Source organism: Oncorhynchus clarkii, unplaced genomic scaffold (genome assembly GCF_045791955.1).
Source record: "Oncorhynchus clarkii lewisi isolate Uvic-CL-2024 unplaced genomic scaffold, UVic_Ocla_1.0 unplaced_contig_13966_pilon_pilon, whole genome shotgun sequence".
Lineage (NCBI taxonomy): Eukaryota > Metazoa > Chordata > Actinopteri > Salmoniformes > Salmonidae > Oncorhynchus > Oncorhynchus clarkii.
The window spans coordinates 17,501-30,000 of NW_027258061.1; the positions used below are offsets into that span (position 1 = coordinate 17,501).

The 12,500-nt window shown below is 41.0% G+C and overlaps 1 protein-coding gene across 1 annotated transcript in view; it reads right to left on the reverse strand.

Moving 5' to 3' along the window:
* The window catches only part of LOC139394701 (thyrotropin-releasing hormone-degrading ectoenzyme-like), a gene marked incomplete at both ends in the record, with an annotated part of 139,785 nt that overhangs the window by 17,315 nt on the left and 109,970 nt on the right, over window positions 1-12,500 (reverse strand). The window contains 2 exons of the mRNA XM_071142796.1: window positions 2,501-2,556; window positions 3,045-3,178. Of these exons, the coding sequence (XP_070998897.1) occupies window positions 2,501-2,556; window positions 3,045-3,178 (190 nt within the window). The remainder of the gene's footprint in view (window positions 1-2,500; window positions 2,557-3,044; window positions 3,179-12,500) is intronic.

Consider the following 12,500-nt stretch of genomic DNA (forward strand, 5'->3'; position numbering starts at 1 on the left):
ACCTAATAACTAGTATCTATCAGACAGTGGAAGCACAGCCACTAGATCTTAGCTCTGAGAGTACTGTCATCAGGAGATCCCTGACTTGACCTACTAACTAGTATCTATCAGACAGTGGAAGCACAGCCACCGTGATGCGGAGGCTGCATCCTCATCAACCCCACTGTTTCCAGACACTAAAACACACCATCCTGGAGCTGTGTGTCTTCCCTTTGTCAAAGAGGAGGCTGCATCCTCATCAACCCCACTGTTTCCAGACACTGAAACACACCATCCCGGAGCTGTGTGTCTTCCCTTTGTCAAAGAGGAGGCTGCATCCTCATCAACCCCACTGTTTCCAGACACTAAAACACACCATCCCAGAGCTGTGTGTCTTCCCTTTGTCAAAGAGGAGGCTGCATCCTCATCAACCCCACTGTTTCCAGACACTAAAACACACCATCCCGGAGCTGTGTGTCTTCCCTTTGTCAAAGAGGAGGTTGTGGGGATGCGTTTCAAATGGCAGCCTATTCTTTAAATAGTGCACTACTTTTGACCAGGGCCCTGTGGCGCACCTAGTAGTGCACTATTTAGGGAGTAGGGAGCCATTTGATACACAAACAGTGGATCTGGCTGTCTGTCATGGCGGTGTGATGAAGCGGAGGCTGGCGCACGCAGCCACTCGGTGTGGAGCGAGCATCTGAGCTCCATGCGCAGGGGAGCGGGGAGAGACACGTGGAGAGACAGCGGCAGTCAGGATGGATGCCGTGTACAATATGTTCAAAGACACGCCGCAGGCCAGCTGTCACCAAGCGGCAGGCTCTCTGTTCCCGTTAGCTAGCGCGATGTGTTTCCAGCATCCTGCCAGCATGGCGTGTCCAACAGATGAAAACCGCTGTGCCTTATGAGCTGTGTAGCCAACCAGGGAATCAGTCACGGAACTACTGTTCTGAGAAAAGACAGGCAAATCATTTGTCCACCACTTTGGGCTCGTCACAATTCCACCCGGACATATTTCCTGGTCACAACATTGGTATTTCCTGGTCACAACATCGGTATTTCCTGGTCACAACATCGGTATTTCCTGGTCACATCATTGGTATTTCCTGGTCACATCATTGGTATTTCCTGGTCACAACATCGGTATTTCCTGGTCACAACATCGGTATTTCCTGGTCACATCATTGGTATTTCCTGGTCACATCATTGGTATTTCCTGGTCACAACATTGGTATTTCCTGGTCACAACATTGGTATTTCCTGGTCACAACATTGGTATTTCCTGGTCACATCATTGGTATTTCCTGGTCACATCATTGGTATTTCCTGGTCACATCATTGGTATTTCCTGGTCACAACATTGGTATTTCCTGGTCACAACATTGGTATTTCCTGGTCACAACATTGGTATTTCCTGGTCACAACATTGGTATTTCCTGGTCACAACATTGGTATTTCCTGGTCACATCATTGATATTTCCTATTTCCATTATTAGCCCTTTGTCTAATAAAGGCTGTACTGAAAACAGGTTGAGAATAGAAGCTGAGATGACGTGTCTAATCTCTATAAAAACGGCTGTACTGAGAACAGGCTGAGAAGAGAAGCTGTGATGTGTGATGACATGTGTCCAATCTCTATAACAATGGCTGTAATGAAAACAGTTTGGGAAAAGAAGCTGTGACGACGTGTCTCTAATCTCTATAACTACAGCTGCACTGAGAACAGTTTAAAATGAGAAGCTGTGATGACGTGTCTCCAGTCTTTATAATACTGGCTGCACTGAGAACAGTTTAAAATGAGAAGCTGTGATGACGTGTCTCCAGTCTTTATAATACTGGCTGTACTGAGAACAGTGGTCAGAGGGGATGATATGATGACGTGTGAGACTAGATGGGTAACACTGTGTCGGGACTCTGTGGACAGAGCCAACAGGACTGTAGTCGGTGTGCTAGAGGGCTTCTACTGAGAAAACACAGAGGGAGGGTTTGTTAGAGGCTCCTATTGAGAAAACACAGAGGATTTGTTAGAGGCTCCTACTGAGAAAACACAGAGGGTTTGTTAGAGGCTCCTACTGAGAAAACACAGGGGGAGGGTTTGTTAGAGGCTCCTAATGAGAAAACACAGAGGTAGGGTTTGTTAGAGGCTCCTACTGAGAAAACACAGAGGGAGGACTTGTTAGAGGCTCCTACTGAGAAAACACAGAGGGAGGACTTGTTAGAGGTTCCTACTGAGAAAACACAGATGAGGGAGGACTTGTTAGAGGCTCCTACTGAGAAAACACAGATGAGGGAGGACTTGTTAGAGGTTCCTACTGAGAAAACACAGATGAGGGAGGACTTGTTAGAGGCTCCTACTGAGAAAACAAAGAGGGAAGGTTTGTTAGAGGCTCCTACTGGGAAAACACAGATGAGGGACTTGTTAGAGGCTCCTACTGAGAAAACACAGATGAGGGAAGCCACAGTGAGAGAACAGGAACAGAAACCAAACAGAATCCTGTGATGAGGCGGTCATTAAACGCACCTGGCCAGATTGAAGACGTCATCGATGAGCCCCGCCCTGTTGCCGACAGAGATGATCTACGGAGAGAAAAGGGTAAAAGGTGGAACGGTTTTCATAGATTTTTCTGCTTTTACGTTTTTATACAAACCTTTAATGGTCCAGATGACGAGGAGAAAGAGGAGGAAGATGAAGAAGAGGAAGATGATGTAGAGGAAGATGAAGAAGAGGAAGAAGAGGAAGATGACGAAGAGGAAGAAGAGGAAGATGAAGAAGAGGAAGATGACGAAGAGGAAGAAGAGGAAGATGAAGAAGAGGAAGATGACGAAGAGGAAGAAGAGGAAGATGATGAAGAGGAAGATGAAGAAGGGGAGGAAGATGGGGAAAAGGAAGATGACGAGGAGGAAGAAGAGGAAGATGAAGAAGAGGAAGATGACGAAGAGGAAGAAGAGGAAGATGATGAAGAGGAAGATGAAGAAGAGGAGGAAGATGAGGAAGAGGAAGATGACGAGGAGGAAGAAGAGGAAGATGAAGAAGAGGAGGATGACGAAGAGGAAGAGTGTCCTACCTCAGCGTTGGTCATCAGCTGTCCAATGAGGAGCCTCCAGTTGTGGAGGTCGTAGTTCACCCGGAAGTACCCAGTCTGGTTGATGTTGCCTAGCAACCACATGTCATCGTCCATCCGGCCCACTTTGTGTGTCTCTGTAAACAAATAAACATGACAGACATGTTTAAAGGTTTACCCTATATATACAGTGCTATATATACAGAGATGATGGACATGTTTAAAGGTTTACTCTATATATACAGTGCTATATATACAGAGATGATGGACAAGGTTACAGGTTTACTCTATATTTACAGTGCTATATATACAGAGATGATGGACAAGTTTACAGGTTTACTCTATATTTACAGTGCTATATATACAGAGATGATGGACAAGTTTACAGGTTTACTCTATATATACAGTGCTATATATACAGAGATGATGGACAAGTTTACAGGTTTACTCTATATATACAGTGCTATATATACAGAGATGATGGACAAGTTTACAGGTTTACTCTATATATACAGAGATGATGGACATGTTTAAAGGTTTACTCTATATATACAGAGATGATGGGCAAGGTTACAGGTTTACTCTATATTTACAGAGATGATGGACAAGTTTACAGGTTTACTCTATATTTACAGTGCTATATTTACAGAGATGATGGACAAGTTTAAAGGTTTACTCTATATATACAGAGATGATGGACAAGTTTACAGGTTTACTCTATATATACAGTGCTATATACACAGAGATGATGGACAAGTTTACAGGTTTACTCTATATATACAGTGCTATATATACAGAGATGATGGACAAGTTTACAGGTTTACTCTATATATACAGTACTATATATACAAAGATGATGGACAAGTTTACAGGTTTACTCTATATTTACAGTGCTATATATACAGAGATGATGGACAAGTTTACAGGTTTACTCTATATTTACAGTGCTATATTTACAGAGATGATGGACAAGTTTACAGGTTTACTCTATATATACAGTGCTATATATACAGAGATGATGGACAAGTTTACAGGTTTACTCTATATTTACAGTGCTATATATACAGAGATGATGGACAAGTTTAAAGGTTTACTCTATATATACAGAGATGATGGACAAGTTTACAGGTTTACTCTATATATACAGAGATGATGGACAAGTTTAAAGGTTTACTCTATATATACAGAGATGATGGACAAGTTTACAGGTTTACTCTATATTTACAGTGCTATATATACAGAGATGATGGACAAGTTTAAAGGTTTACTGTCTATAGTAACAGACATGTTTAAAGGTTTACTGTCTATAGTAACAGACATGTTTAAAGGTATACTGTCTATAGTAACAGACATGTTTAAAGGTTTACTGTCTATAGTAACAGACATGTTTAAAGGTTTACTGTCTATAGTAACAGACATGTTTAAAGGTTTACTGTCTATAGTAACAGACATGTTTAAAGGTTTACTGTCTATAGTAACAGACATGTTTAAAGGTGTACTGTATATAGTAACAGACATGTTTAAAGGTTTACTGTATATAGTAACAGACATGTTTAAAGGTTTACTGTATATAGTAACAGACATGTCTAAAGGTTTACTGTCTATAGTAACAGACATGTTTAAAGGTATACTGTCTATAGTAACAGACATGTTTAAAGGTTTACTGTCTATAGTAACAGACATGTTTAAAGGTTTACTGTCTATAGTAACAGACATGTTTAAAGGTTTACTGTATATAGTAACAGACATGTTTAAAGGTTTACTGTCTATAGTAACAGACATGTTTAAAGGTTTACTGTATATAGTAACAGACATGTTTAAAGGTTTACTGTCTATAGTAACAGACATGTTTAAAGGTTTACTGTCTATAGTAACAGACATGTTTAAAGGTATACTGTCTATAGTAACAGACATGTTTAAAGGTTTACTGTCTATAGTAACAGACATGTTTAAAAGTTTACTGTCTATAGTAACAGACATGTTTAAAGGTTTACTGTCTATAGTAACAGACATGTTTAAAGGTTTACTGTCTATAGTAACAGACATGTTTAAAGGTGTACTGTATATAGTAACAGACATGTTTAAAGGTTTACTTTATATAGTAACAGACATGTTTAAAGGTTTACTGTCTATAGTAAAATACATGTTTAAAGGTTTACTGTCTATAGTAACAGACATGTTTAAAGGTTTACTGTCTATAGTAACAGACATGTTTAAAGGTTTACTGTCTATAGTAACAGACATGTTTAAAGGTTTACTGTATATAGTAACAGACATGTCTAAAGGTTTACTGTCTATAGTAACAGACATATTTAAAGGTATACTGTCTATAGTAACAGACATGTTTAAAGGTTTACTGTCTATAGTAACAGACATGTTTAAAGGTTTACTGTCTATAGTAACAGACATGTTTAAAGGTTTACTGTATATAGTAACAGACATGTTTAAAGGTTTACTGTCTATAGTAACAGACATGTTTAAAGGTTTACTGTATATAGTAACAGACATGTTTAAAGGTTTACTGTCTATAGTAACAGACATGTTTAAAGGTTTACTGTCTATAGTAACAGACATGTTTAAAGGTTTACTGTCTATAGTAACAGACATGTTTAAAGGTTTACTGTCTATAGTAACAGACATGTTTAAAGGTTTACTGTATATAGTAACAGACATGTTTAAAAGTTTACTCTATATAGTAACAGACATGTTTAAAGGTTTACTGTCTATAGTAACAGACATGTTTAAAGGTTTACTGTCTATAGTAACAGACCTGTTTAAAGGTTTACTGTCTATAGTAACAGACCTGTTTAAAGGTTTACTGTATATAGTAACAGACATGTTTAAAGGTTTACTGTATATAGTAACATACCTGTTTAAAGGTTTACTGTATATAGTAACATACATGTTTAAAGGTTTACTGTCTATAGTAACAGACATGTTTAAAGGTTTACTGCATATAGTAACAGACATGTTTAAAGGTTTACTGTATATAGTAACAGACATGTTTAAAGGTTTACTGTCTATAGTAACAGACATGTTTAAAGGTTTACTGTATATAGTAACAGACATGTTTAAAGGTTTACTGTCTATAGTAACAGACATGTTTAAAGGTTTACTGTCTATAGTAACAGACATGTTTAAAGGTATACTGTCTATAGTAACAGACATGTTTAAAGGTTTACTGTCTATAGTAACAGACATGTTTAAAGGTTTACTGTCTATAGTAACAGACATGTTTAAAGGTTTACTGTCTATAGTAACAGACATGTTTAAAGGTATACTGTCTATAGTAACAGACATGTTTAAAGGTTTACTGTCTATAGTAACAGACATGTTTAAAGGTTTACTGTATATAGTAACAGACATGTTTAAAGGTTTACTGTCTATAGTAACAGACATGTTTAAAGGTTTACTGTATATAGTAACAGACCTGTTTAAAGGTATACTGTCTATAGTAACAGACATGTTTAAAGGTTTACTGTATATAGTAACAGATCTGTTTAAAGGTATATTTAGTGTTGCAAAGGGCCGGAACCTTTCCGGTAAATCTCCGGAATGTTCCATGGGAAGTTATGCCCTGGGATTTGGAGAATTTTCTTAAATTCATCAAAAAAAAGTTAGCTTTTGAAATTGAGCCTTTTTTGTGGGATACACATAAGGTAATTCTAGGTACTGTGGCATATTTTGGATAAACAATTCCCAATTCAATGGAATTACAACCCTCTGCATGCACAGTGCATTCTGCCATCACATGTTCAGCTGATTCTCAAGATCTTGCACACTAATGAGATGCTATTGAGCCCACACTACTACACTGTCTGAGCCAAGGACTACATGCTTTCTGGTAAGTTTTGATTACAATACTGGGTGGGGTGAATATATTTTACATTATTTTTTTGTTAACTAGTAAATAGTAGCCTACAGCAAAGTGTGGTTAAATCATTTCTAACTTGTTAAACATTTCTGCTAGTTAGTTTTTGCTACGATGTGGGTTTTAGTTTGCTTGAGCCTGCTAACTGAGGAGTGTTAATTCACCTGTTTCCATACATATTTGATTTTAATACATGCATTTTACAAAGGAGTTTTTTAATCTAACTACTTAACTATTTATCTGTATATAGAATTGTATTTGGGGTTTTTTACTATTTTTTTTCTAATCTTTACAGGAAAATGCCACGCATCTGATGTGTGGAGACATTTCACTGTAGCTAATGTAGAAGGAAACACTGTGTACATTTGCAAATACTGTGCCAAATCATATGGGAAGAATGCAACAAAGATGCAGAATCATCTGGCCAAGTGCATAAAGTTCCCCTCAGCACTTATAACAAGAAACAAGAAACACCCTCAAAGGTGAAAATGAGGAATCAGACACATTATCGATGTTATTTATATATTTATATATGTTATTTATATATTTACATATATGTTATTTATATATTTACATTTATGTTATTTATATATTTACATATATGTTATTTATATATTTATATATGTTATTTATATATTTATATATGTTATTTATATACGTTATTTATATATGTTATTTATATATGTTATTTATATACGTTATTTATATATGTTATTTATATATTTACATATATGTTATTTATATATTTACATTTATGTTATTTATATATTTACATATATGTTATTTATATATTTATATATGTTATTTATATATTTATATATGTTATTTATATACGTTATTTATATACGTTATTTATATATGTTATTTATATACGTTATTTATATATGTTATTTTTATATTTATATATATTTTATTTTCTTATTCTTGTTCTAGTTCCCTCAGCTACACATGAGGACAACAGTATAAATATTGGTCTCAGCTGAACATCCTAACGTGTTTCTGAGGGTTAAGTGTGATGGAGAGGAAACACCTCCAACTAGACTGGACCATCCTGAAACCATCTTGTAAATAAACAGAGAGCATGGAGCTGGCTGTAGAGTGGACCATCCTGAAACCCTCTTGTAAATAAACAGAGAGCATGGAGCTGGCTGTAAGCTGACTGTAGGGTGGACGAGCATGGACCATATTAATGGACCACTTATCCCTGGTGTGAACACACACACACACGAACGCACGCACGCACACCATTCCCCTAAAGATTCCCACTGAACACAGTCTGTCCCTCTGTTCCCATGTGTGCAGACGTGCCAGAGCTGCCAAGCTCTCGGTGCAGCGAGGCTCAATAACAAAATGGGATAGCTAATGGACCCACTGAGGGATTCAGACTACTAGGATAGTACGTACATGCGTGTGTGTGTGTGTGTGTTTGTGTGAGAGAGAGAGAGAGAGAGAGAGAGAGAGAGAGAGAGAGAGAGAGAGAGAGAGAGAGACAGAGAGAGAGAGACAGAGAGAGAGAGAGAGAGAGAGAGAGAGAGAGAGAGAGAGAGAGAGAGAGAGACAGAGAGAGAGACAGAGAGAGAGAGAGAGAGAGACAGAGAGAGACAGAGAGAGAGAGAGAGAGAGAGAGAGAGAGAGAGAGAGACAGACAGAGAGAGTGAGAGAGAGAGAGAGAGAGAGAGAGCTGATAAGCCTGGCTTCAGATTGCTGGCTGCTGGGAGAGAGTGGAGGCTAATTTCCAGTCATCGCCGGCGTGCCGTGAAGCAAGACATTGAGTAGCAAACCACTATGGTCAACCCTATAGTTCAGACTACATTAATGCAACGCTATATTGGTCTCACACAGCCTACGTGGCTACTTTGTCGTGGTTTGTTCCGGATTCAGTCTTGGAATAGCCTGGTGCGATGAGCACAGCAGGGTTCATAGCAACAGGAACCTTTCTAAGAGGGGTTAGGGGAGAATGGGGAAGTTAAATGGTGTCGCGCAAGGGGGAAGATCTTCATTAACAAACGTCACTGGAAGTTACACTCCTAAATTGAATCCCGGGAGGACTGGGCTGGGCAGTGGTGGGAATGCTGCTCCTCTCCCTGTCTGTATCCCAAAAGGCACCCGATAGGGGGCGGCAGGTAGCCAATAGGGGGCGGCAGGTAGCCAATAGGGGGCGGCAGGTAGCCAATAGGGGGCGGCAGGTAGCCAATAGGGGGCGGCAGGCACCCAATAGGGGGCGGCAGGCACCCAATAGGGGGCGGCAGGCACCCAATAGGGGGCGGAAGTCACCCAATAGGGGGCGGCAGGTAGCCAATAGGGGGCGGAAGGTAGCCTAGTGGTTCGAGCATTGGGCCAATAACCGAAAGGTTGCTGGATCGAATCCCTGAGCTGACAAAAGTAAAAAATATGTCGTTCCACCCCTGAACAAGGCAGTTAACCCACTGTTCCCCTGAACAAGGCAGTTAACCCACTGTTCCCCTGAACAAGGCAGTTAACCCACCGTTCCCCTGAACAAGGCAGTTAACCCACCGTTCCCCTGAACAAGGCAGTTAACCCACTGTTCCCCTGAACAAGGCAGTTAACCCACTGTTCCCCTGAACAAGGCAGTTAACCCACTGTTCCCCTGAACAAGGCAGTTAACCCACTGATCCCCTGAACAAGGCAGTTAACCCACTGTTCCCCTGAACAAGGCAGTTAACCCACTGTTCCCCTGAACAAGGCAGTTAACCCACTGTTCCCCTGAACAAGGCAGTTAACCCACTGTTCCCCTGAGCAAGGCAGTTAACCCACTGTTCCCCTGAACAAGGCAGTTAACCCACTGTTCCCCTGAACAGGACAGTTAACCCACTGTTCCCCTGAACAAGGCAGTTAACCCACTGCACCCCTGAACAAGGCAGTTAACCCACTGTTCCCCTGAACAAGGCAGTTAACCCACTGTTCCCCTGAACAAGGCAGTTAATCCACTGTTCCCCTGAACAAGGCAGTTAACCCACTGTTCCCCTGAACAAGGCAGTTAACCCACTGCACCCCTGAACAAGGCAGTTAACCCACTGTTCCCCTGAACAAGGCAGTTAACCCACTGTTCCCCTGAACAAGGCAGTTAACCCACTGTTCCCCTGAACAAGGCAGTTAACCCACTGCACCCCTGAACAAAGCAGTTAACCCACTGTTCCCCTGAACAAGGCAGTTAACCCACTGTTCCCCTGAACAAGGCAGTTAACCCACTGCACCCCTGAACAAGGCAGTTAACCCACTGTTCCCCTGAACAAGGCAGTTAACCCACTGTTCCCCTGAACAAGGCAGTTAACCCACTGTTCCCCTGAACAAGGCAGTTAACCCACTGTTCCCCTGAACAAGGCAGTTAACCCACTGTTCCCCTGAACAAGGCAGTTAACCCACTGTTCCCCTGAACAAGGCAGTTAACCCACTGTACCCCTGAACAAGGCATTTAACCCACTGTTCCACTGAACAAGGCAGTTAACCCACTGTACCCCTGAACAAGGCAGTTAACCCACTGTTACCCTGAACAAGGCAGTTAGCCCACTGTTCCCCTGAACAAGGCAGTTAACCCACTGTTCCCCTGAACAAGGCAGTTAACCCACTGTTCCCCTGAACAAGGCAGTTAACCCACTGTTCCCCTGAACAAGGCAGTTAACCCACTGTACCCCAGCAGGCCGTCATTGTAAATAAGAATGTGTTCTTATTAATTAACTGACTTGCATAGTTAAATAAAAAATTACATTTAAATAAGGCTTCGGTTGAAAGTAGTCATAATATAGGGAATAGGGTGCGATTTAGGACACAGGAACAGCCAGCCACGGAGATAGATACACCTGCGATACGGAGCGTGGCCGGAGTGGTTTGTAATTAAAGACAAAGACAGGGGACTCGTGGCTCTCGGTGACACAGTAATTCACTGGCACCTAATTCAACCGGTGACTGTAGCCTCTAAATCTGCAGGCTGAACATGTCGTCACGCGTTCCTCTGTTTAATCATGCGTGGGCCCTTGGTTCACAACGCACGCACCCACAAAGGACAGAGACGCAAACACACATTAGGACAAATTCAGAGAGGAGACGTGGAAGACTGATTACTTTGCAATGGATATGTAGCAGGAACACTACTGTAAAATAGCTGCTGTATATTGGATATGCAGCAGGAACACTACTGTAAAATAGCTGGTGTATGTTGGATATGCAGCAGGAACACTACTGTAAAATAGCTGGTGTATATTGGATATGCAGCAGGAACACTACTGTAAAACAGCTGGTGTATGTTGGATATGCAGCAGGAACACTACTGTAAAACAGCTGGTGTATATTGGATATGCAGCAGGAACACTACTGTAAAATAGCTGGTGTATATTGGATATGCAGCAGGAACACTACTGTAAAATAGCTGGTGTATATTGGATATGCAGCAGGAACACTACTGTAAAATAGCTGGTGTATATTGGATATGCAGCAGGAACACTACTGTAAAATAGCTGGTGTATATTGGATATGCAGCAGGAACACTACTGTAAAATAGCTGGTGTATATTGGATATGCAGCAGGAACACTACTGTAAAATAGCTGGTGTATATTGGATATGTAGCAGGAACACTACTGTAAAACAGCTGGTGTATATTGGATATGCAGCAGGAACACTACTGTAAAATAGCTGGTGTATATTGGATATGCAGCAGGAACACTACTGTAAAATAGCTGGTGTATATTGGATATGCAGCAGGAACACTACTGTAAAATAGCTTGTGGTGATACCTCTAGTGGTTACCATGGTTGTGGTGATACCTCTAGTAGTTACCATGCTTGTGGTGATACCTCTAGTGGTTACTATGGTTGTGGTGGTACCTCTAGTGGTTTCCATGGTTGTGGTGATATCTCTAGTGGTTTCCATGGTTGTGGTGATATCTCTAGTGGTTACCATGGTTGTGGTGATACCTCTAGTGGTTACCATGGTTGTGGTGATACCTCTAGTAGTTACCATGCTTGTGGTGATACCTCTAGTGGTTACTATGGTTGTGGTGGTACCTCTAGTGGTTACCATGGCTGTGGAGATACCTCTAGTGGTTACCATGGTTGTGGTGATACCTCTAGTGGTTACCATGGCTGTGGTGATACCTCTAGTGGTTACCATGGTTGTGGTGATACCTCTAGTGGTTACCATGGTTGTGGTGATACCTCTAGTGGTTACCATGGTTGTGGTGATACCTCTAGTGGTTACCATGGTTGTGGTGATACCTCTAGTGGTTACTATGGTTGTGGTGATACCTCTCGTGGTTACCATGGCTGTGGAGATACCTCTAGTGGTTACCATGGTTGTGGTGATACCTCTAGTTGTTACCATGGTTGTGGTGATACCTCTAGTGGTTACCATGGCTGTGGTGATACCTCTAGTGGTTACCATGGCTGTGGTGATACCTTTAGTGGTTACCATGGTTGTGGTGATACCTCTAGTGGTTACCATGGTTGTGGTGATACCTCTAGTGGTTTCCATGGTTGTGGTGATATCTCTAGTGGTTTCCATGGTTGTGGTGATACCTCTAGTGGTTTCCATGGTTGTGGTGATATCTCTAGTGGTTTCCATGGTTGTGGTGATA